The 24,794-nt window shown below is 50.5% G+C and overlaps 10 protein-coding genes across 10 annotated transcripts; 5 read left to right on the forward strand and 5 right to left on the reverse strand.

The window, feature by feature from the left end:
• Positions 1-358: 358 nt before the first annotated feature.
• N7532_010293 (neutral amino acid permease) lies at positions 359-1,908 on the reverse strand (the record flags this gene model as incomplete). The annotated part of the gene is made up of 4 exons (XM_056622784.1): positions 359-442; positions 497-640; positions 698-1,251; positions 1,305-1,908. The coding sequence occupies 4 exons, from the start codon at positions 1,906-1,908 to the stop codon at positions 359-361; spliced, it is 1,386 nt and encodes a 461-aa protein (XP_056470200.1).
• Positions 1,909-3,329: 1,421 nt separating this feature from the next.
• Positions 3,330-3,674, reverse strand: N7532_010294 (uncharacterized protein; the record flags this gene model as incomplete). The annotated part of the gene is made up of 1 exon (XM_056622785.1): positions 3,330-3,674. The coding sequence occupies one exon, from the start codon at positions 3,672-3,674 to the stop codon at positions 3,330-3,332; it is 345 nt and encodes a 114-aa protein (XP_056470201.1).
• A 1,663-nt stretch (positions 3,675-5,337) lies between these two features.
• N7532_010295 (uncharacterized protein) lies at positions 5,338-6,460 on the reverse strand (the record flags this gene model as incomplete). The annotated part of the gene is made up of 2 exons (XM_056622786.1): positions 5,338-5,478; positions 5,543-6,460. The coding sequence occupies 2 exons, from the start codon at positions 6,458-6,460 to the stop codon at positions 5,338-5,340; spliced, it is 1,059 nt and encodes a 352-aa protein (XP_056470202.1).
• Positions 6,461-7,549: 1,089 nt separating this feature from the next.
• N7532_010296 (transcriptional repressor TCF25 family protein) lies at positions 7,550-9,808 on the reverse strand (the record flags this gene model as incomplete). The annotated part of the gene is made up of 1 exon (XM_056622787.1): positions 7,550-9,808. One exon carries the CDS (start codon positions 9,806-9,808, stop codon positions 7,550-7,552), a length of 2,259 nt encoding a protein of 752 aa, XP_056470203.1.
• Positions 9,809-10,106: 298 nt separating this feature from the next.
• ptcF (type 2C protein phosphatase ptcF) lies at positions 10,107-12,006 on the forward strand (the record flags this gene model as incomplete). The annotated part of the gene is made up of 3 exons (XM_056622788.1): positions 10,107-10,774; positions 10,829-11,839; positions 11,895-12,006. 3 exons carry the CDS (start codon positions 10,107-10,109, stop codon positions 12,004-12,006), a joined length of 1,791 nt encoding a protein of 596 aa, XP_056470204.1.
• A 1,370-nt stretch (positions 12,007-13,376) lies between these two features.
• Positions 13,377-14,381, reverse strand: N7532_010298 (putative mitochondrial export translocase Oxa2; the record flags this gene model as incomplete). The annotated part of the gene is made up of 1 exon (XM_056622789.1): positions 13,377-14,381. The coding sequence occupies one exon, from the start codon at positions 14,379-14,381 to the stop codon at positions 13,377-13,379; it is 1,005 nt and encodes a 334-aa protein (XP_056470205.1).
• A 223-nt stretch (positions 14,382-14,604) lies between these two features.
• Positions 14,605-17,388, forward strand: N7532_010299 (alpha-1,2-mannosyltransferase ALG11; the record flags this gene model as incomplete). Its single annotated transcript, XM_056622790.1, has 4 exons — positions 14,605-14,969; positions 15,032-16,332; positions 16,746-17,034; positions 17,094-17,388. The coding sequence occupies 4 exons, from the start codon at positions 14,605-14,607 to the stop codon at positions 17,386-17,388; spliced, it is 2,250 nt and encodes a 749-aa protein (XP_056470206.1).
• A 2,837-nt stretch (positions 17,389-20,225) lies between these two features.
• N7532_010300 (uncharacterized protein) lies at positions 20,226-20,747 on the forward strand (the record flags this gene model as incomplete). Its single annotated transcript, XM_056622791.1, has 2 exons — positions 20,226-20,244; positions 20,266-20,747. 2 exons carry the CDS (start codon positions 20,226-20,228, stop codon positions 20,745-20,747), a joined length of 501 nt encoding a protein of 166 aa, XP_056470207.1.
• An 81-nt stretch (positions 20,748-20,828) lies between these two features.
• On the forward strand, positions 20,829-21,158 carry N7532_010301 (uncharacterized protein; the record flags this gene model as incomplete). The annotated part of the gene is made up of 2 exons (XM_056622792.1): positions 20,829-20,840; positions 20,904-21,158. The coding sequence occupies 2 exons, from the start codon at positions 20,829-20,831 to the stop codon at positions 21,156-21,158; spliced, it is 267 nt and encodes an 88-aa protein (XP_056470208.1).
• An 866-nt stretch (positions 21,159-22,024) lies between these two features.
• Positions 22,025-22,725, forward strand: N7532_010302 (protein kinase-like protein; the record flags this gene model as incomplete). The annotated part of the gene is made up of 2 exons (XM_056622793.1): positions 22,025-22,074; positions 22,128-22,725. 2 exons carry the CDS (start codon positions 22,025-22,027, stop codon positions 22,723-22,725), a joined length of 648 nt encoding a protein of 215 aa, XP_056470209.1.
• Between the last annotated feature and the right edge of the window lie 2,069 nt (positions 22,726-24,794).

Genomic DNA, 24,794 nt, shown 5'->3' on the forward strand with positions numbered 1-24,794 from the left:
GCGCAAGATTCTCGCCCATGATTATGTTTCTGTCGCTTGGAACAATCAGCCACTGCGCCAGACTGAATTTTTCTTGCTGTTAATCGGACAGCATCGAGCGCATGACCAGGTGCCAGCTATCTAGCAATCGGAATGATTCAATCCTGGATTTTGCCACATTCATTGATAAGGTAAGGTAACCCTTTGTAAAATTATCGTATTGATATGATGCAGGTTTTATTCGTAGTGGTGTATGTGATCATCCCCCGATGAAGCCGAGGAAACACGCGATGCAAATATGCTAGGCTGCTAAAACCAGAAAATCCAAACGCCGTAAACCCCAATGGCCGATCAAAACAAACAACAGCGCATCCAGAGCCTAAGCATTATTTGCGCAAGAGAAACTGGCACTGCTGGGATTGTCATGGATGGCCTTTCCAGAAACCCAGAGACCGAGACCGCACTACAGACATACAGTTAGCAAGAGAAACCTCGCGAGATTGGATATTGCACTTACCAGAGCGACACCGATCGCAACAATAATCAGATTCACAGCCGTCAGGAACATCTTCCGCGGTGAAGAGAAATACTTTCCCTTGTTCATGAACAGCCAGAAGATACCACTCAGTCCGAAAGTGAACCAACTAGCGAACAGAGCAGTCTGATATCACGTTAGCAATCAACAGCAACACCTACTTCAAGAGGCGGTTGAACTCACGATCAAACTAAGCAGGTTGCTGAAGACCGGGATAGCAGAGGAAATGATCCAAGCAAGAATCCACAGACCAGCAGCGATTCCAACCCACGAGGTGATAGCCACCCAGTCACGCTTGTGCATGCGATCCGTCCCACGGAAAATACGCACATAGACATATTTGAATGCAACATGGCCATTGATAACACCAGCGATGATGATGGTCGGCAGGGCGATACCATAGGCAATCTTAGCAACAACCGGCGAAGCCGAGCCAAGAGCAGGCGAAGTGACTCCGTCACCGGCATAGCGGTAGATGACAGTGGCGGCGATCAGGTAAAGGGAGATATCAACGCCTTGCAGCAGGCAGAGGGACTTTGTGAAATCGCGCGGGTTTTTGAGCTCGGCCATCAGGCCGAAGAATGCGGCGTGTCCGCAGAATGCAAAGACGATGTTGCAGACTGCGGAGAATCCGTGGTATAAATCGGTCTGAACGACGGCGACGACGCCGCTGCCGGGTTTCTCGATGCCGACGGCGATCATGCAAATCATCACGGCGGTGATGATGCTTCCGAATGCTGGGGATCAATTAGTTATGTGCAAGCCATGGCTGGGACTCGAAAGTACATACAGACGAAGGAAAGCCAGGACATCTTGACCAGGGTTCGAGGCAGAGAGCAGATGAACGAGATGACCGTTCCCACAATGCCGAAGACAATCGAGCAGGTTCCATGGTTGGTGATCGTGTTCATCGCCACGGTGAAGGTCAACAGGTGACTCGACATGATGAAGATAAGGAAGAGAATTTGGCATGCGCCGAGGAACTCTCGGCCAATTTTTCCTCCAAGAACCTCTCCGGCATCAGCCATCGTCGTGATATGCGGGTACCGCCATTTCATCTGTCCGATGATGTAGCCTGTGTAAGTGGCCAGCAGACCAAGGCCGACCAAGATGAGAAGTGCGGGGACAAGACCCAGGCCAGCAATCGCAGCTGGAAGGGATAGAACACCCAAGGACACGGTCTCAGCAACCATCAGCAAACCGCATTGCCACCATTTCAAGACTTTGTATTTGACCTCTGCGAACTCCTCATCACCAAAAGCATCCTGCTTATACGGCGGCGTGATGCCAGCCTTCAAATCGTTTTCGAGGTCGACGTCCGATTCGAGTGTCTTCTGACGGGTGATAGTCCCCAAATCTGCAACGGCAGCCGGGCTGTCCATTTGCGAGCCCATTAGAGGAAGCAGTTCTGGCGTATATCAAAATTCGAGGTCGGCCCGTATAGTCGCGTCGCAGTATCGGTATAAATTGCTCCGGAAGGGATCGCACTGGCAGATTCCCAAGGTCAAAATGACGCGACTCAACAGGCAATGTCGAACAAAACACAGCGCGATGCGGCCGAGATAACAAATAACAAAGTTAATGAAGTCCAACGCAAGAGAAAAACCTTTGACTCAGCTCCGAATAAAGTCTCGGCCTCCCGAACCGGAGCGGCAAGAGTGGGCCGCAACCACCGATGGAGCCAGCCTCGGTCCCTCGGGACGAATCAGGCGATCAGTACGTAATGGGATCCAACAGAACAGCTCCCAGAACGGAGCCTGAAACCTCTTTAAAAAAACTGGGGAAGTCCTGAAAAAAAAGTTTCGTCGCCGATGCCGGCGCTGCTGTGCCTGTTTTTGCCTCCTTGTCGTTCGGGCTCTACTATGATTGCTGGAATTGCGCAGGGCTGATGGATTTCTTCCAATGGATAGCTCTGCCGATCTTGCAGGGTCCGGCTAGCTTTGTTAGCGCAGCCACAGAATCTTATCTTGCATCAGCATAGGGTTTTATTGCTGCTGCATACTAAACATTGTAGGTATGTAGTGTGTCCTCGCTGACTTATGGCTTTTACCCGTATGGCCTTTTGCTTTAGATCTGCCGCGACTTCGGACGTCGGAGTAAGTGGCTTCATTTCGGGTCCCCGGTGGCCAGATCTGGAATAAATGGGGTCATGCATTACGTGCACTTGTGAAATGACTCAGTTGGTACTTTGTTCCGAGCAATGACTTGATCAATAAGCACACACTAGACTACAGTACACTTACCGCACGAATTGATGGAAACAACTAGAAATATGTAAGATATATGTCAATTTTTCACTCTTATATCATCCTTGAACTGCGGTGGATCCTTTTTGTTGTGCTAAGGTATGCTAAGGTAAAATATACAACAATTTTGCTTACCTTCACGGTCTTTTTTTTGCATCGGCTTCCATCCGCCAAGACAAGGCTTCGCTCTTGATGAACATGGCCATCACAGTGCTGCTGGCTTCATATTTCGCAACAGGACTGTTCACAAGGCGAAGGCTGTCCATTGTCCAGTCCCGAGCAATAAGTGGGATGGAAGAAGATTTGAACAAGGGGACGCCACTTCGTCTCGTCTGTAAGATCGTCACCACGAGAAATCCCCCAGCCATGACCATCAAAATTGCGGGGAATGTAACCCACGCCTATCAAACTTTGATTTGGGTCTCCAGTTGGTACGAAGTTCCACTCACAATCCCCAGGCCCTCATACAAAGGAGTATTGTAGGCAGTTCCTATCTTGTATATGGCACCACTGTCCACGGAGAATTACGCCATTGGCTGCGTGAAGTCTGCCTTTGAAATATTATTGTACTATTCATCGGTGAAATTAACATTTCCGAGACTGTTGATATCGAGCTTCTTAGCGTGCCAACTAATTGATCTGGCCTTTTTCAACTGTTCATAAACAAAGCCAGAGTTGCTATTGTCGGAGAAGTCCGAATCAAAACGATCATTTTTAGGTGGAGACAATCTGAGAAAGATGTTTTGGTACTGGGCACTTGTGTCGGTGCGTGTCTCGACATGAGTTTCCTTAAGCTTGTTGCCGCTCATGCGGGCTGAAATGGACTTGGTACACCAGTACAAAGCACACTGCGTCGCATTTACTTTCGGTGCACTGTTACCCAAGACGGCACCCCATGGCTGTGATTCTATCATGGTGGTATTGCCGTAGTCGGATAGCTGAACAAATTGACCGCATCGAGGCAGATGAACCTGTCACGGTTTTGAGAAAAGTTGAGTTTCAGTTGTCGTGGAAAGATGTATTCAAGCCGTTCGGGAGTGAATAGGTAAGCAGAGGCACATTCCTTTTTTTGTTTTCCGCATGACTGTGTCGAGCTTGAAAGCAGATGGGAGATATCAGAGCACGATGAACAAACTGCAGAGTTGCAAAACGAGGGATTTCGCATTCCCCGGTCGGGAAAGAAGGAAGTACCGTGGAGTATGATCCACCGGAGCTGTTTGTCGAGCAGTCCGAGTCCAAACAGTTAAATGCGGAGGCATAGATTGACCCAATCATCCCTGTAGGCGGTTCATTTCCATCCGTGCTGCCATCAGGGGTGTATTAGTATGACTGCGCGCGAGCTCATGTTGCTGGATCATCAGATATGATTCGGCCGTTCTCAATTTTGACCATTTGCTGGACAAAAACCCGATTCCAGCGGCCAAGATTGTAGCAAGCGCTCCGATGGTCGCAAATTGCCTGCACGTCCAGTTGTTAACATATCTTCGACAAGAAACAAAGATGATATCGAACACACCTAAGGTTGGACGTGAAAAGGAACATGCTGCAACCTCAAATCCCTCGGCTCGTGGAGTCATAGGTATTCATGTGGGTCAGAGCTCTCCGGGTATTATTGAAGGATATCCATTTCCACTGGCTGATACAGCCGCCCACAGCGCCAATGAGGCATGCATTCAGAACGACCGATAGTAACGAGAACACCGTGTTGACTGTGATGCCGTAAGGCCAAGTTGGAAGAGCCTTTCCGTCATAGGCCACAAGAAATCCAATAATCGAAGCCAAGGTCGCCAGCATCCCCACACAGCATGCTATCTCAACCACCCATTTCTCGTTCACCTGCTTTGTAATGATTTTTTGGGACAATAATTGTTCCCGGCAAGTCTATTTGCTGCTGAAAATTGACATATTCGCCTTTTTGCTGTAACCCGGGGTTGGTTCGCGTTGTGTTGCGCGACAATTCGACACTCATAGTGTCAAGGTTGAAATCAAATGCACAAGGCAGTATCCGCGTTCCTGGGGTTTGTTCTATTTCCCTGGGCCCCTGATCTTTCACCAATGTGATTGAACAGCTGCTCTCCACTTGCTGTTATCTGTGCGATTCATTGAGCCGCATGCTGCTCAAAAGTATCAAGAGATACAATAATCGACACTTCGTAGCAGTGCTCTTGTAGATAATCAGGCCTCGTCTTTCCCATTCCACCTAAGCACACTGATAATGAGATCGGAGTACACAGTGGTCTTCTCTTATTAATGCATATTGTGAATGGTAATTTAGCCCCCAAACACAGTACTGAATATCCTATGCCATAAAGTGTGTTGTGCGTTGTATAGATATTATCATGTGGTCCCTTCAGCAATTTCTGCAAAATATAATTTCAGCCTGCTGAAATGGCCGTCATAAGCTACCGTGTTGGGGCTATTTTGCCACTTAATTACATTGCAGGTTTCCGGGCTCGCGGCCTTTTCTCATACGAAGAGTCTACAGAGTATACTCGGGTGATATCAACAGTAATCGAAACTTTCATATGGCTTTCACAATACTACCGTAGCTTCCAATACCTCAGCGAAGCTTGAGTCTTAAAGACTCCTACCTAGGTACCTTCCTTCTTTTGGGATTGCTATTTCGGATTCCGGTTGTCCCATATAGGACTTGCTTAGATCTATCAATTCGTCAATTTGCTCCGTGGAAAGAGCTTTCTGAATGATAATCATGTCGTCCTAATCGTAGATTAGCAGGAACCTCATAGCGTCTCACGCTCACACATCTCCGGAAATCCCCTACCTCATCTTTTAATGGATAGTGAAGGTCTAGCACAGCATGTACATGCAGCCACTTTCTTGGAATGCGCGTTTTGCCCTTGCGTGGCCAGGGCTTCTCTTCGTGGGGATGACGACTAGATTCATCCGAGAGATCCCGGCGGATAGGGCTCGTCATTCTGTATTTCGATTTCTGCTGCTGCGGCTCGGCATTGCCAGCCTCGGAATCCCTGCTTGGAGAGCGATGCCGACTGCGGCCAGTTCTCTCTTCGTCGTCGGGATTTCGATGGCTCCTGTTTATGATAGCTTCGAATATGTTCCCGGCTGATGCAAGCTTGGATGCCCTCTTAAGATACGCCCTTTTAGGATGAAGAGGACGATGATTCTCAGATTCTTGGGTGTGTCCTAGATCATATCGCACGTGGTTCTCGTTAACTGGTTTCTTTGTATACGTACTTCGAGCTTTGCTGCCCCTGGAGGATCCCACGGATAAACAAGAGGTCTCACTTGATCGAGGCCGAGAAGGCTTTCGAATTGCCTCATCATCGGAACAGTAGTCTTCAACACTACCGTTCATGAAATTTCCTTCGCTTGCTGTCGTCGCTGGACGTAGTGTTTGTGAGCCGTCGCTATCACTCTCATAATCTGATTGCGTAACTTCGGTTTTTATTTGTACCGTATTGTGGTCAGTGGTTTCTCTCACTGAATCATAGGCATCCGAAAACGACGGTAGCTCAGATAATGGTTTCATCCAAGGGTGTTCGATTGCCGCTTCAGCTGTCAAACGATCGCCGGGAACAGGCTTCATCAATAAGTGTATAAACTCGATTCCTTCTTTATCGACACCAGCATCGCCGAGAATGTTGCTAGGAAAATTCTGGGGGTGCCAAACGTAGGAAGAAAGCTGACCATTGACTTTGAAAACGGGCTGCTTCGTAAGCATTTGGAAAGTGATTTCACCCAGCGACCACATATCCGAAGTCTTTACTCGATGAATCCATATCTGTCAGGAGTTATGAAGCCAGGGGTGCCTTTCAATGTTGTCGAACTCTCGGGAGCATCTCCGATCCGTTTGCTGATAACAAAATCCGCAATCTTCACCCACCATTCCTGGAGTGGATGAGATTTTATCACACTATTCTGTGCCGAAATTAGCTTCCCGCTTTATCAAGAACAGGTCGACACTACCTTTGGCTTAAGGTCTCGATGCGCGAAATCATTTTCATGCATCATATGAAGACCTTCGAGAATTTGATAACAGATTTCTCGCGCCTGTTCTTCTGGAAGAGGAGGCCTGTCGCACAGGTAGTCGGATAAATCACCTAGCTCGAGATATTCCATTGAAATAAAGAGGTTCTCGGAGGAGCTGTACCATCCATATGACTTGACGAAGCATTTCTCATACTACTCGAATCAGTCAAAACCAAATTAGTGACCCATGTATGGAGTGATCAACCCTTGGATGTGAGAATTTGGCAATCGCCTCGAGCTCTCGATTAAAGTCAATACGTGCAAATCGACCACCTGTATCGATCTGTTTCACTGCTCAGACTTCCAAACCATGTGGAGACTTTCGCGCAGTTTTCCAGTTAGACGGTCGAATACCCACCGCCGCCTATGTTTTTTTCTGTCGTTTCCAGTGCTCTACTATTGAGATGTCACGGCATCGGGATCTCGAGTCGGATTCATGTAGGTATGGACCGTCTCGACGCTGCAGTCGGGCAGAAATCGGGTTTCTAGGTTTGAGTCCCGACTAGATCTGGCAGTCGGGTCATTTGTCCAACCTGGCCAGGATCCGAGCAGTCATAAATATTGATAGGGGCTCAAATTTGGTGGACCTGGCGTTGAGCTCTCAGGTATGCGGCTGAAAAGCGGAGGAACCTCGCTCCATGCCAAATAGCCCCCATGTTGTTGAGCATCACATGACATGCGCAAGGATAGTACGCCAAAAATTGGGGCTTTCGTTGGCTACAGTACTCGTTCGAAGTGGGTCGTATCGCAACTCTGGCAGTTCATATTTTGAGACGCTAATCTAATCCTCACTGTCCTCCGAGACTGCCTCATCCTGCATGATCGACAATTCATCTTCGAGCATGCTAACAGCAAATTCTCCAATTATCTCTTGAACTGGACCATGAAGCAGCTGCTGTCGAGGTGATTCAGGTTGAATTTCCTGGAGGGCCTCCAGGTAATCCGTGAGCGGAGCATAGTCCACGACATCGCCCCAGTTCCCTCGATCAACACCATACTGGTGCAGGAACATCTGTAGCGACTCCAGTCCGTCTTGCAAAAGCCACTGCTCAAGGACCTGCTGGTCGCCTTGCAATGGAGGCAGTCGGCCATCTGCGCGATCGCCATCTGCGTCTTCCTCCGCACTGTCTCCGCCGGCTTCATCATCGCCCTGGAAACCAGGGAAACGAATACCGCCTTCATTCATTTGGTCCAAGAGGTCGCGCAGCCATTGGGGCCGGCCAGCTTCTGGGATCCGTGAAAGATAAGATGGGTTCGGGTCGGCTTGTTGGCGATACGCCTCGGATTCGTAAGGAGGTAGGGGATCGGACGAGGAAAGTCGGCCAGATACAAAGTGGTTCGGGAGGTGGGTGGTAACGCTAGGAATGTCCGACAAGACCACATGACGGGCAACGTCCAAAGTAATTTCCGGGGGTTCGATGGCCTCCGGCTTTCCAGAGAGGGTATCAGCCACCTCCATAATCAAAGAAACTGCCTCGGGGGTGTTCCAGAGATCCTTGGCGCGTGAAATATACAGTTCGGTAAGGAGTTCGTGGGATCCGGTGGGAGGCATCTTGCCCCAAATCTGTTTAGGTACGTGCTGGATGTCTAGCTCCTGTGCCAGCCTGCTGAACACCCATGGGTAGCGAGACATGGCACGGAAAAGCTGCTCGCGGCATTGCTGAGGCTTGTTGAGTCGTAGATAAGCCATCACGAGAGAACACTGGATGTTGGGGAGGTCTGCCCAGTCTCGGCAGAACCGCGTCTGAGTGCACAGGTCGACAAATTGGGCATATTCCCTTCCTCGTAGGGCGAGGTGGTCGATGATCAATTTCATGCAATATGGGTCCGAGTCGTTTAGGCTGAGGAGCAGCTTTGCCCATTCGTAGGCAGTCCTCCAAGTTCCCTTCATACCCAGATTGGCGATATATCGCCATCCCACCAGCCAGAGCTCTCGGTTCTCAGTCTCCCAAAAGTCAAGTCTGGCTGCACCTTCCTTTAGGCGACCCCCAAAGGAAGAGTGGGCAGAACGTCCGATGTTAAAGAGCGCCCTCTCCAGGAGATCGGCTGAGACAGCATGATCGCCTTGGTGTTTGGCAATTTCGGAGACTTGCAGGAGTGTAGAGATATGGTAAGGGTTGTATTGTAGGTGGTGGATCAATCTTTGTGGATCCATGGACTCAACACAGAGGTCGAATTGTCTTTGCACATCCTCGTAAGCGGAATTGTGCACGATACGATATAAAGTATCACCCGAGGGAAGCTTCTCGGCATTGACCATGCCTAGACCTCCACTTGGAGCCCGTGGCCATTCATCTTTTCCTTGCATGAGGACATTCCGTCGCAATGTAACCCCAGCCAAGCTCTGACCCCGACTAGCTGGGGAGTATCTGCCAGACAAAGCCTGCCCAAGATCGATTGTTTCCCGGTTGCGATCTCGACGACGGCCAGTTCCTGCATCGGCTTGTTGGTCGAAATTCTCAAGCGCCACATTTCCGAACAGGCGTCGCATCTCGTTTGTCGCGTTTAGGAATTTCGGCTCCACTCCTAGCAATTCGTCGGTGGTCTTTGGGAAGGAACTGTTTCGAGCTTCTCCAGAAGATGACGTGGCATTTGTGTGCAACGGCTGTCCATCGGTAGCAAGATCCTTCAATGCGCGGTCAATCTCATCCAGAGATTCGTCCGGCACCTTAGTATGTTCCTTGGTGGGAGATTTAGTCTGTCCCTTGGCCTTCTTCGCCTTCTTCTTCCTCTTCTTACTAGCACTCTTTGGTTTTGTCGCAGTAGACTCTGGTTCGCGCTCTGAGCCTACAGCTACTGGTGCCTGCACCTCCTCTTCTCCCTTGTCTGATTCCCTTTCCACATTTTTGTTCTCGTCGTCATCTTCGTTATCGTCATTGTCGTCATCGCCGCCGGTATTCAAAAGATTGAAAGCATTGAACATTGGCTTCGGGGGCGCGCGGGGTTCGTCGTCGCTTGAGTCATCATGTTCTTGCGCAGATTCTTGCTGCTGCTCCTGCGCACGCAGCTTCTGCAGCTTTCGAATTGCACGGGAGGACATCTGGTAAGCCGTTCGGGCGCGGCACACAACAAGGGCAAACACCTCGGCAAGAAAGAGCAGCTGCAAAGTATTAAAAATGACACCGCGCCAAAGACCGCGGGAAATGACGACACTCCCCGAACCCAATTGGGCTAGCGCAATCAATTCCCCACGTGACCCCTTATCTGCCAGGCACGCATTGCTATTGCTCTGGGTTTCCCGCTTCTTTGACGGCTCTCACATTTACCTTGCGAAAGGTACCCTCTTCGAAAAATTCCGGCATTGCTGGGATTCTATCGTTGCGCGGAACCCTGATCCAATGAGTCGGGTGGTTGTTCAAGCATCGCGTGCCGTTCGGCCAGTATGGATACTCGCCGCTAACCGGCCAAGCGCGCAGTCCATCTCCAATACCTCGGTGCGAGGCCTACGGACCTATTCTAGCAGTCGACGTTCGACCTTCCTTCCGGTTGCTCTGCAAACATCAATGCATCTTCGCAGATTCTCGATCGCCGCCCTCTCGACCGCAGTCGCCTCCGGAGCCTGGTACGCCTACCAGGGTGACGCCAAAGTCCAATCGCTCGTTTCGCACGTTCGAGGATTCGCTTCGAGCGCAGTCACATCCGCCCACGCTGAGGACCCGTCCGATCCCACGCGCAGGGCCCTATTGGTGAGCAACGACCAGTTCTACACGACTACGCTCTCGGAAGACCAGCCTCTGGCGAAGACGACCGACGACTCGGATCGACGTGTTCTAAACATGTTGACCCCGGAACAGGCTACAGAGAAATTGCGGAAGAACGAGGAATCCCTCTTGGTCAACAGAGGCAACGGTGTTATTCGTTATGATTTCTCTCAGGTCCCCAGCAACTCGCCGATCGAGGACGACCATGCCGAGATGATTGTCGAGGTCCCATCAGACGTGGCAGTCAATACCAGCGGAAACCCCAATAGTGATTGGAACTTCTGGGCTGTTTTTGATGGACACTCGTAAGTAACTTAACCATGCGGTGATGTACACTCAAATACTGAATTGGAAATTAGCGGCTGGACAACATCCGCCAAACTGCGTACCAAGCTCATCGGGTATGTTGCGCGCGAACTGAACGAGACCTACAAGGCCGCTGCTACTGATGCGTCGGTCTTGGTGCCTTCATCCGAGGCCGTGGATGCGGCTATCAAGAAGGGCTTCGTCCTTCTGGATCACCACATTGTCAACGAAAGTGTTGACAAGGTCCTGAAGGCCCAGTCCCGGCGTGTCGCTGCCGAGCTCCTCGCACCCGCCCTTTCTGGTTCGTGTGCTCTTCTGAGCTTCTATGACTCTGACTCGAAGAACCTGAAGGTTGCTGTTGCCGGTGACTCCCGCGCAGTCCTCGGACGCCGTGGTCCCAGTGGAAAGTGGACAGCTACACCTCTTTCTGAGGACCAGACCGGTGGAACACCCTCTGAGATCAAGCGCTTGCGCGAGGAGCACCCCGGGGAGCCCTATGTTACCCGTAACGGCCGCATTCTCGGACAACTTGAGCCCAGCCGCTCCTTTGGTGACGCCACTTACAAGTGGACCAAGGACATCCAGGACAAGATCAAACAGCAATTCTTCGGTCGCACTCCTTCCCCTCACTTGAAGACTCCTCCCTACGTTACCGCCGAGCCTATCATTACCACTACCAAGATCGATCCCACCCAGGGCGATTTTGTTGTTATGGCTACCGACGGATTGTGGGAGATGCTGAGCAACGAGGAAGTCGTCGGACTCGTTGGATCATGGCTGGAGCAGCAACAATCTGGCAATGGTGGTAGCAAGGCATGGCTGCAGAGCTGGTTCGGATTCGAGCAGAAGAAGCTTCCCGTGGAGGCAGCCAATGATGCTTCTACCGAGGGCCAGCGTCGTCCGATCCGCCAGCAGCAATATGATATTTCCGGTGCGGAGAGCCGCTTCGTGGTTGAAGACAAAAACGCCGCTACTCACCTCATCCGCAATGCCATGGGCGGCAAGGACAGGGATATGGTCTCCGCCTTACTAACTCTGCCCAGCCCCTATTCTCGTCGTTACCGGTACGTTGCCCGATCTAAATTCGTATCTTAGGCAACAAATTGACCATGTATGCAGCGACGATGTTACCGTTGAAGTCATCTTCTTCGGCCAAGGCCCCGACTCCCGCACTGTTGCGATCAACAAGGAGGCTACTGCTGAGCAGGAGGCCGCCAAGGCTAAGCTTTGAATGAGCATATTAAATGTTTTTTATTTAAAAGCGTGAATCTTGATCTCAATTTCAGGGAGAAGTTGTATGTATTCTTTAGCGGACTCATCTACGGCAGGAATTCTAGTTCAATAGCTCGATACTCATCCTTTAGAAGGGACATGAAGGCTTTTTCCAATTTCAATTCGATATTCGCATAACGTGAAAATCAGCGGCATCTATTCTATTAGCGGTACTCTACGGTACTCAATGGTACTAACAGGAATGCATGGTCGGCGTGGGGATTTACAGTGTATGCGTCGCGTAATGACTTTGTATGCCTGCTTCGATCCTGCGTCTAGTGTGACCTCAACAAATCTCCTGTTTCTTGTATCCTTCTGATTTTGTTGACAACATGAGAAAAAATTTGAAAGGAAATCCTTGCTGACTCAAATTATGCGACAAAAAATTGCGAAACAAAAAAGACGTGGTTCCAGAGGGGGTCGAACCCTCGACTTTGGCGTTATTAGCACCACACTCTAACCAACTGAGTTATGGAACCCGCTTGTTGGAAGCAGCCCAACATTTTGAATTATGTACGTAAACCATACCGCTCAGCCATTGGAGTCACAACGGTGAACACCCACATCACCCCGATAAGATTTTCGATGAGAACGCGATTGAATTCGAGGGTTAAGTCATAAACCCGCAGATATCGACGTGTCCTGTTATGTTTCACGTATATTGTAGACGAAAATTCTCATTCTGCTTAATTGTGACCCGTGTTGCGAAAGACTTGCTTTACTACTGGTAGGCAACAATAGGACTATGGATCTACTGATTGAGGTTTTTCAAAAGTTTTGGTCTCCATATCGCTAGGTCAAATATTAATCTTGCACTACACGTTTTTAATACGGGCTTCGTGTCAAGGGACTTAGTATATCAGAGTTGCGTTTCATAAACTAAAGAAATGATTACACATCAGTAAAGCCGAGAAAATATATATCGACAAGGTCTGCATGTTTTCACAGGTATACATAATATAAATTTGTACAATCGCTCAAACTCCTTCAATTAAAATTGAATATGCCAAACCAGCAATGATTTTCCCGTTAGAGCTGGACTGACGCGGAGCACGCCGCTAGATTATCTGCCTGCTGTCCAGGCGTGGCACTTCAAACTTCTTTGAAGCCGACCGACGAGGTATATAGAGCGGCGAGCCAAGGCAAATTTCCTTTGCCATTTTCGATGCGACGCAGGAAATCACTGAATGTGATCCGAACCCTTCCCACCTGCCCATCTTCAGAGGCCGTGGGCACTGGGAGCGCAGAGCTGGGTTATCTTCAAACGGCAGCCTTCACGTATTACCCACGAAAAACCCGGTAAAATCTGACCGTCCCCAACAAGAGAAATCACAGCAACTTCTTCATGAAGGGATCAGACGTGGTAGGCGAGTTGTAAGCCGTAAACCTCTCAGACCACGCCGAAATGGGCGGCCTGGTGAACATATACTTGTCCAAGAACCAAGTCTGCAGAGTCGCAATATTGGTACTGGTAATCCAATAGATCATCAGCGCAGCCGGCATTTCATAGAAATACCCCGAGAGTCCGACATTCACGGCGAGAATCTGGATAAAGACACGGAGACCGCTGAAGAAAGATGCTTGGAACATTTGCAATTTGGGCATGTCCGCAAGCTCTGAACGTGGCGTAGCCTTCCATCCATTGCGAACATTCAGGATAATTGAAGCGGTTAGTATAGCAGGCAGAACGCCCGTCGAGTCGCCCGCCAACAGATCCGGGAACCAGAGAGCCCCTTCGTTCGCGAACGTCGATTCCACCTTTAAGTGTAATGGCACCTCGGAGCCGACGGTCGTATCTGCACCTGATATTATTGACAGGAGCCATGGAACTATTCCGTTTTTGTTACCGCACATGCCGCGCAGACTTTCCATGAGTGCGATCCAGACCGGTACCTGGGAAATATTGGCCCAGCGGTAGAAAGGACCAACACCCCATTTCCCTCGTAGGGTGGTCTGTTTGTGTGTAATTCGTTTTCGAGCCGCGGAATTTGATAAGAGCCCAGTCTTCATTTGCTTGAGATAAAGAGCGGTCCAGCTGGCGAGTATCGGTTGCATTTCTTTCTCCCTGCGCGCGTGGGACTTTGTGTAGATTTGGAGGGGGAGACCGACAAATGTTCGTACGGTGAGCGCTGTAAGAGGAATTGAGGCGACCCATGGCAAGTGGGAAACGGAGTGAACGCTGTGGATGAAGCCGGCAGTAATGTCTAGTATATCGTTGAGACTCTGGGCTGGCTTGGTCGGGTGGAAACGTCGAGTCTGCGACTTCAATGGCGAGGGGAAGACGACGTGATTCCGTCTCGAGGCCCGAAAGGCCTGTGAGCGTAGGGAATTCATCACTGGCGATCAGGCTTGGGAGAGATTGAAGATGCGGCGGCCAAACGATTGGAAGCTCCATTCCGCAGCAAAGCGGGTCAGGGCCGCATCACATGATGCGTATGTAAGTTACGGCGGTTGAAGCAACACGTCAACTGATGCGGCGGGACAAGGGCGTTTGTTGACTTCTCCACCCTCTTTCCCTCCATGATACTATGTGCGGTCCTTGGTGACACCTGAGACCATGGCCTCCCTGTCCAACGCCATCCTCGCTCTTTTCGTCCTTGCCGTCACCGCGATCTTCCTCCCGCAGCTTTCGGGGCGTGTGCTCGGCGTGGTCTTTCGCGGCGTAGGCTGGCTGATTCGTCGCCGAACTCGTTCTCGCCGTGAATTTGTGATCGCGCGGGCGCGGTCTGAAGAGGAAGAGCATCGTGCGCCTCGTCTGAAGGCCTCGTCTAACTCTTTGGCCCGGAGCCAGGCTGAGGACGAGGACTGGGAGAAGGTAGATAGCTCTGGACCCGGTGGGGTTCGCACAACGAGCTGCAGTGATAGCAGCTCTGGTGGGGAGGACGAGTGGGATGGTATTATTGGGTTCTTTCACCCATTCTGGTACGGTCACTCTGTATTTGGTACTGACTTTATGCTCGGCCTCCTTACTTACATGTTCATAGTAATGCCGGCGGAGGCGGAGAGCGAGTGCTCTGGGAAGCGGTGCGCGCAACACAGAAACGCTGGCCTAAGGCGATTTGTGCCATATATACCGGAGATCATGAAGTGAACAAAACACAGATGCTCGAGAGAGTCGAGAACCGATTCAACATTCCCCTACACGCCCCGACGGTTGTGCTGCTCTACTTGACAACGCGCAAGTATGTCGTCGCCAGCTCATATCCATACATGACACTGCTTGGCCAATCGCTGGGTTCTTTGGTGGTCGCATACGATGCCTTTACCCTTTTGGTGCCGGATGTATTCGTTGATACTATGGGTTACGCCTTTACACTCGCGATGTGCAAATGGTTCTTCCCCAGCGTTCCCACTGGCGCATACGTCCACTATCCTACCATTTCAACAGATATGCTTGCCTCCCTGGACGACAAAACTGGTATGCAAGGTGTCAACTCCGGCGCCGGAAAGGGCCTAAAGGGTACGGTCAAGCGCCGATATTGGCAACTCTTTGCTCAGCTCTACGGCTGGGTTGGCCGACACGTCGATGTCGTAATGTGCAACTCGTCCTGGACAGCAGCGCACGTCCGCACGATCTGGGGCAAAGACAAGACCAACACCAATGGTGAAGGTACCGCCTCGTCACCCGCAGTCGTATTTCCTCCAACCGCCGTCACGGAGCTGGAATCCACCATCACAGTCAACGCGGAGAGTGAGGCAACCCGGGAACCACTCCTTCTGTACATCGCACAGTTCCGACCAGAAAAGAATCACCCGCTCGTCCTGCGCTCATTCGCGCGCTTCCTGCAAGAACGAAACAACAATCCCGCTTACGCAAATCAACCTCAACCCCGCCTGGTGCTGATCGGCTCAGTCCGCCACGCTAGCCCAGACGAAACCCACATCTACAACCTCCGGCTCCTAGCACACGAACTCCGCATCCGCGACAACACGACATTCCTATGCGACGCCAGCTGGCCCGCCGTCCTCTCCCACCTCGGCACCGCCTCCATCGGCGTGAACGCGATGTGGAACGAGCATTTCGGTATTTGTGTCGTCGAATATCAAGCCGCGGGACTTATTTGTGTTACGCACGACTCTGGTGGTCCACGCGAGGACATCGTCGTTGACATTGGCGACGGAGCAACGGGTTTCCGTGCTGAGACGGAGGAGCAGTTTGCCGCCGCGTTCGAGACTGCGTTGGCACTTCCGGAACCTGAAAAGGTTGCTATGCGCCAGCGAGCGAGGCGTTCTGCGCTTAGATTTACGGAGGAAGAGTTCTCGAGAAAGTGGCTGGCCCAGGTGGGTAAGCTGGTTGAGGCGGGGCGCTAATGATGCTCGATACTTTTATTTTGATATTGCCTTAAGAAAAATATTTACCTCAAAAGGCTTTTCCATTGTCTGGCTTGATCTTGTAAATATGCTCGCTTAGTGAGGGTCTCATTGTTTTGCTCGAATGTTCTGCATCATATCAATACCCCCAGCAGATTCGACCGAATTTATCACACTGGATTTGCAACATTATTTTTGATTGCGAGCGTTTCTACACGATATGAACCAGAGGGTTGATGCATCCACACTGACATATGAGGGGAGAAGAATACAAGCAGTTTGCCAGAAAAACTAGTGCTCAAGCATCTTACACTCGGATGAAGCGGAGCGCGAGACAACGACAGATCTTCAGAGATGCTGTACTACTCTGCGGGCCGTGCGGACCAGGCGGGTACCGACGGACCGAGTACTTGGATAAATTGCATACTTCAAGCTACACTTCCCCAAGCCAAATCCGCGAGATCAAAGCGAACAGCGAGACAGAATGCCGAATCCAACCAGAGACGTGCAAACCATCATCGATGCAGCTTTCCCCGTACATCATTCACCAGAATGTCACTGTGCCTCTGCGAATGGGAGGCATCATTCGATGCAACATCTATCTCCCAAGGGGAGTCAACGAGGGACAGAGGTTTCCCGTCCTTGCAACATACGGAAAAGACATTTCCTACAAAGAGTATAAGAAATCATTACAAGAGGCCACAAGGAAGACTCGCTAACACTTCTTACACGCAGCTTCAACCTCTCCACCTTCCAAGACGTCAACCCAGAGCACCAAACGGAACATTCTGCGTGGGAAACTCCAACCCTCTCAGTACTGGACCCAGCATGGCTACGCAGTCCTAAGGGCAGACGAGCTCGAGGATTATCCTCAGGCCCACTGATCCAGCTCTCCTCATACACCATCGACGCATACGAAAAGATTATCCAATGGGCCGCGACGCAAACTTGGTCATCCGGTGAGGTCGGCCTACTAGGCGTGAGCTACTTCGCCCTCGTTCAATGGGCAGTAGCCGCCCGGCAGCCGTAAGGGCTAGCCGCCATGACCCCCCTGGAAAGGTTTATCAGACTACTATCGAGACGGAGAGCGGCACGGCGGGATTCTATCGTCGAAGGTTCTTCGTGTCTGGTATCATCGGCAGGTAAGAAATAATCAGTAGAGACGATGGGGATGTGCTGCGAGGAATCATGGGCTGGATACGGTGAACGGTGATCTTCATGAGGGTGAGTTGATCGAGTTAAACCCGCCGCATGATTCTGAGACGCCTCGTTTGGGCCTCAATTATTTTTAGTCTCGAAGATGTGATGGTGCCGTTGCTCAGTGTTGCGAATCTTGGTGGGTCTTGATCTTCGTGGGAATGTGGATGGGTTTTATCATGCCGGCTCGGAGTTGAAGTATCTTCGGTTCATCGTTGGTCATAAGGCCTCGTTTCATTATCCTGAGGCTGTGGAGCTGCAGCGCAGTTTTCTCGATGCCTTTCTCAAGGACGAGGATTGACTGGGTTGGCCGCAGAAGGAAAAGTCCCGACTGTTGATCTTGTTCTGAGGAGAGGTGATGTCGGGGTGAATGATCCAGCAACTGAAGCTTCTTTTCGACGACGATCGGAGCATGGGTGGCCTGTTGCGCGGACAAAGTATTACGAAGATGTATTCGGCTCCCAGTCAGGCAATGACCTACACACAGCCATCGATCACGACGCCAACGAAGCTAAGCTATCGCGCGCTTGGGACACCAGAGAATCCCCAACAAGTTACATTCACCACGCCACCCTTCGAGAAAGAAACAGAAATCACAGGACACATCGTCACCCAACCTAAGCGTCTCCGTGACGCGAGATTCTGGCTCACCACCCCCCTCTGAAATCGATCTGTTCCTCGCTCTCCGCCACTACGCACCCTCCGGCAAAGGGATTCTCTACACCGGAACCTCGGGCGAAGGAGTCCCAGTAACGAGAGGCTGGCTACGGTTCAGTATGCGGGCAACAATACCAGGTCATCTACGACACAGGGCCTGGCTTGCCGTATCGCGATTATTACTCGACAGATGTTCTCCATGTTGTTCCTGGAGATGTTTGCACTGTTGATGTGGAGATTTGGCCGACAAATATTGTTGATAAAGCCGGTGGTCGGCTTGCTTCGGAGGTTAGTTCTGGAGATACTAAGGATGGTGGGATTTATCAGCATGAACATCCGATTGATCGGTAAGCTCGTTGATTCTTCTCTTATATTTGGGGCTGATGGCTGATGTGAAATGCAGGGTTTCGTCAAAGTTGCAGGGAGTGAATCATATTCACTTGGGCCAAGTAGGTTCAATTATGTCGTCCTTCCTATCATTCCGAACCGAGAGTGAGATAACTTGAGTGGGAATCGAGACATAGTTTTTTTTGATATACACAAATGCCGCGTAGTTCAAGGATATTTCCAAGCAAAATTGAGAGCAGTGGGTTCTCATCTAGATCAGGAGCTATGGCAGACCTAGTAAAGATTTTGACTCTTTTCACAAACGTTGATCCAAAACCTCAAACTTCACAATAAGACAATTAGAAACCATTGTACTGAAGCTTTCATTTGTTTCAATCATAAAAAAGAAGGTCCAAAGCGTGTGCAGTTCCGCCGGTCCCAAACACCCAACAAAGCCCCAAGACAACCTGACACAATAGCTCTCTACCTCTAACTCTACAACTTATGGGTAAGTGCAGGTACACATGAAACCACGGCCCAAGCATAGCAATGACAACCGCAAGTCCAATGATGCCTACTCGGCCCCCAGGGCAAATCTACTTCGCACAGCCACGCCCAAACCAAGCTGGTGACGAAAGCCGTGATGACCTGCAACTCGAACCATAAGCAGCTCCTAGTAGGTACTAGTCAACCGGCAACTTTGAACCTGATCATGCCGTAGCCAGCCACTCGGTCTAGTTTCCCTCCTCGCCCCAGCTTTCCCAAAACCGCAACTCTCGCTTCTCATAACCACAGTTCGTACACACTTACCAATGCGCTTCAGTCAATGATCGCCAGGAGTTCGAGTGGGCTCGCGATGAACCGTGGGTCTGTCAGCGCCACAGCGGGGAGGTGCCACTTCCCACTTCATGCAGACCACAACAGGCTCCTGGCTGGTGGTAAGCTCCAGGTCCGTCTAGTGTGAAGCATGGTTTGGGGTGGCGGGGGCTGGTTACCCTGTTCTTTGTTGAAAACAGCGGCGTCGTTCGTGTCGCCGGTTCGCGTGGTTGGAATCCCAATCGCGGTGCTGGTCGATTTCATTCTGGACTGCGATGGGTCCACTGTCGTATCCTCTTGCGCTCTGAAGGTCTGGGATCCGGGGTGATTTCGTTCGGTCTGATCTGGCTCCTTGCTGGTTGGGCTTCGGATCATGTGATTCACCTGTCCGTCGGCGCATGCGGAGGACGCCCCGGAAATAACCGGCACAATATGCGTTCATTGTCAATGACTATTACTTGTATGCTATTGAGGCGAAACCGCACTTCGAAGAGCATCTCGCGTTTGTGCATGGCCTCTGGGTCTATCTCCACTAAGCCAAACCCCTGCCAGACCTATCAGCCCCTTTACATTTCGACCGTTGACGCGGAACCACCTCATCGCTATCGACAGGGTGGGTACTGTCCAGTCTCTTTTGGAAAAATATCTGAAATGTGGGTGAAATAGGGTGTTGCATAAGCTGGGATGGGGAGGCTACTCGACAGTCTGGGCGGCGAGGGATTAAAGGTTGGATCAATACTACTATACCTGTGTATAATTTAAAGGGCCCGCTAACTCTGATTGTGTTTATAAAGAGAACATTTACGTTGCCGTCAGAATATCAGTTGCGCAAGCAGAAAAAGGAGCCGAGGGATTGCGAGAGCTCCAATAATGCAGCTAGCATCTCACGGTCCTCGCCTGAAACATATAGTACACATGCTTGATGTCTTCAATCTGAAAAAGTCAAATGGATCTCATATATGCCTAGTGTATGAGCTTCTAGGACCTAATGTCCTGGACACGATTAATACACACTATTCCGGGAGACTAACTGTCTGGGAAACTGGCGAAGCTATTGCAAAGCAGAATCTAATCGGGCTTGATGTCCTGCACCAGCAAAAGATTGGGAATGGGGGGAAGTCTGTGAATGTTTTGAGCGATTCTCACCTAGTACAGACTTGCGTACTCGCAACTTGGCCTTACACTCTGCTATACATGAATAATCTCTCTGAAGATCATTTCATAATGAGGCTAGAGAAGCCAGAAATTGGCTTTGTCTCGGAAAAGGATCGAGCCTGGAATCCCCGAATACATAGTGAACCCAGCCTCATATCGGGCGCAATTATGGAAGTCGACCCCGGCGATCAAAGTCTGTATTTGGACAGTCATTTTTACACACCGCAGTTCTCCTGATACTGCACACCCCTTTTACCTGTTACAACACCGGAAATTTTATTCAATTATCGCATCGATTATCGCGTTGATTTGCGGAGTATGGGATGCATGGTGAGAAGATACATGAGGATAAAAACTACATACATTTCAGTATCCAAACTGATAGGTATACAGGTCATCGAACTTTTGACGGGCCAGCCACCGTTCGACACATCCTTGCTGACACCTACGATTCTCATTAGCCAAATACAAGAGTTGGCAAGCGACGGTCTACCTGAAAGATGGCAAGAAGAATGGGACACGAACACAAACTCAAGCGACGAAAGCACCGGGCCGAATTTACAAAACTGTCTGAAAGAAGTATACTTTGATAGACCGCACAATCCCGACCTGACAAGATACGATATAGCAAGACTAGGCACGTCGTAGGAAAATTACTGTATTTCGAGCCATCCGCAAGAGCGTCAGCGAGACAAATTCTCCTTGACCTGTGGTTTGACGAGTAAATTAGGCAGTTTACGAGAAATACCCATGTCCAAATCGTGAGCCGTCGCGCACCACATCACTTCTTCACTGTGGCTGTCCACCACACACAAGGGCCACTAGCCCAAGACAGCCCCGAGGCTTAGCCTTATCAGTCCTGGCGCCGCCGGTGCATCCGGCCGAGCGAAGACGGCCTGCAGCGTCGGATATTGTGCCGGATGCTAGTCAGGGGCGGCGTGCATTGCAGCATAGTGACAGAGACCGTCTCTGGCAGTCCAAGTTTCGGAAATATGGACCCAGACACTCTGATACGAGAATTCGGGCTACCATAACTAGGGTCTTACCTAAAGAGCAAGGAAGAAAAAGCAAAGAGGCGTTCCAGGCTGTGTTCGCAGCTGAGAACGGTGGCGCCAGCGCCGCCCCCCCCCCCCTCCCCGGGGGCGCCTTCGCTTATTGCTTCCAGGTGAACGATAGCGAGCTCGTCTGACACTGACACTGCCCAAGTGGAGAGAAAGAAAGAGGCTATAGCTTTGTCTGCTATGAACCCTTATGCTGGGATAATATGCGTCTGTACGGAATAGTCTTACCTCTCGTTTGAAAATGCCACCATGCAGGCGCTCAGACCATGCAGCTGGCCAAACAAATAGGACGCGTTTTTCTGCTCTGATATCCTGGTCTAAAATTCGCTAATTATACTTCTGTATTAGATTTGGTGCTTTCGCTATACCAGATAAGGCCCGTGCCTACATTCCAGCAGCAACCCTTTGTAGCGACAAATCACATAGAGCGAACGGCTTTATCCAATATCGAAGATGACCATGCAACTATACGACCTCGAGGAGATGGCTGTTCCACGACCGAAGTAAGTTCTACACTAATATTCTGTGGAAATAGCAACTAACATCCATTCTACAGGCAACAGGAAAAGAAAAGAAAGAGAGCCCAAAATGATCCTCCAGCAACACCCCAGAAAAGTCAAGCAGGCCGCATCCTAAAAAGAGCAGACGAGGAAGCTATAGCCACTCTAAATCGCATCACCGACATAACACTGCCCTCATCATTCCGGGAAGATGGCTGGCGCGAAGAGCGAAGTGGCAAGACCTACTCCCGATGCGGCGGATTATTCATCAAGAAATATCCCAAACCTCCACGCGGAAAATTTAAAAAAAGCGAGTTCCAGAATGAATTCGACTGCCTCAAATTTCTGCGAACGGAGAAACCCGGTATTCCGGTCCCGAGACCGATCTGGGCGGGCGAGATGAATGGCTACTGGTATTTGATTACGGAGTATATTGAAGGTGCACCGTTTGGGGAGATAACTTATCGACTTAGCCCGGATCAAATTGATCGTGTCATCCGTCGCATTGACTACATTCAGGAATCCGTGCACAATATTCAAGCCGATGCTGTTGGCGGTCCATCTGGAATTATAACTACCCCGATCCCAGATCCCTCGACAGACCACGATAATATGAAACTGGTTTTCTGCCACAGAGATCTGCACCAGAATTAATGTAATCGTGGATGAGAATCTGGAGGTTGTGGCTATTATTGATTGGGAATCTGGGGGTTTCTATCCTCAAGACATGGATCAGGCCTATTATAAAGGTTGCTGTTACTAAATCCAGTTCTCAACATACAGTTCCAAAGGTGATGGCAGGAGCTGCCAAACACTCCACCCAGGTCGAGGATGGTTGCTAGCATTTCTGTTTGCTGATGGATACATTTGATAGACTCTGTTTTCATTATGTTTATAGAATAGACCAATAGATCTTCTTCAATCTCAATTCACTTCATCACACGACAAGCCGATCTGATAGTAAAGCAGACTCGAGTCCACCCTCTCCTTGCAGCAAGCGATCCAAGCGTCGATCCACCATTAGACATAACCACCGCGATCCCAAACGGTCCGATCGCCTCGCAAGCACCTTCGCGCACGGTGCACTACAGTGTAGTAGGAGTTGCCTCCGAGAATCCTCCAACGTAATCGCCTCCTCAAGACAATCTTTTTAGGGGCGATGTATTCGGCCACATTCAAGCAGGCACGATCGCACAGTGCCTGCTCGGCACGGCTCGGTTGCAAACCGGCCTTGGACGTTAACACAGAGTATTAAGGTGCCACGCCCCGAGCGGGTGGATGGATGGGAGGTATCCAGGGTTAGGTCAACGACGGGCTTGTGTCACAGCTGCTGCTATGTAATAGAATGCGGGCTGGATGGATTCGGACAATGCGACGAAATGAGCTGGAGGGGATCCGTGCGCGTTTTCTGCGGTTGGCGCTCGGGCTTGCAGGGAAGTTGCGTGAGACACTCAGGGGAGGATTGACTTATTGGATTATGCCAAAGTTGTATACAGTGTCTATAAGAGTGAGATGATTGCGATATCTCATACAATTGTAGAAAAAGTAGGGCTTTGGGTATTTGTCTAAGCTACGAGTACAGATAAAGCGACAACAACAGCGACAGCAATCAGCGCAGAGTGATGTACTCCAGTCAATAGTATGGAATGGCTCCTTCTTGCAACCCCCACCCGCAATATATCCTCACGATTTTCGATGATCCGCTTCCGCCTCCCACCCAATAAGCAAACATCCTGCAATTGCCCGGGGAAATACTAGTGCAGGAATGCCGTCCACATCGGATAAGACGCCCGGGTTTCATTGCGGGGTTGACGTCTGGAGAAAGGAAATGAAACTAAATCCACAACTAGCTGGGGTCTGACGGCGCTAAGCATCCATGCCTAAACCGTATTTTCTGGGAAGCAGTAATACTGGTTATCGAATAAGGGGTGTCTGCCGTCGCTGGACGCGGTCTAGCTCGTCATTGACTATGCTGTTCGAGGGTAAGTTCAACTCGCCGAGTCTAAGCCGGCTCATACGAGATCCTGGACTCGGCTGTTTCTGTTGGGCTCGCATTGGTGGCGTGGTTTGAGCTAGCTCTTCCCTCTAGCTGCTATTGCTGCTCACTGCCTCGGACTAGTTATCTGCTGTCTTTGGATGCTGTTGGGATCAAATGTCGTGGAGAGTACTGCAAGGATGCTGGGATGTATACACGGGATTGGCACGCCACGCGGGAAAGTCTGCGCCAAACCTTCGGTTGAGCCGGAAATGGCAGATCTGCATACGCCGCACGCCTGCCACGCCCGTGTGGTATGTGCCGTCGCGAAACAGGGTTTGTGAATATCCTTGTAATTAGCGTTCAGTACCCAGCATACCGACAAGACCTGGGTCTGCTACTAACTAGTCCAGGATGTAAAGCAGTGATGTCCAAACCGGAAATCCAGCAAATGGCCCAAAACAGCTAATTAGGGGCCCAGACCCTTGAATGACGTAACTCCAGCGCACGGACGTGCGCTCGGGCGAGGGCTTTGCATTCCGACGTGCGCTCTTCTTCTCGACTAGCTTGATGCCATGACTGGGGGCTCAACACGAACTCGGCCTCTTGCAGCCGCCATCCTACGACTACACAGTAGTATCAAGTCTCCCCAAAAGATTCGACCGAGGCATCACCGAGGCAAAACCCCGAGCCCATCCCGTCGCATCCATCCCGGACGTGGAACCAGCAGCCAGCTCGATGTCGTCGG

This window comes from Penicillium argentinense (genome assembly GCF_028826775.1).
Source record: "Penicillium argentinense strain IBT 30761 chromosome Unknown utg000010l_segment0_segment0, whole genome shotgun sequence".
NCBI lineage: Eukaryota > Fungi > Ascomycota > Eurotiomycetes > Eurotiales > Aspergillaceae > Penicillium > Penicillium argentinense.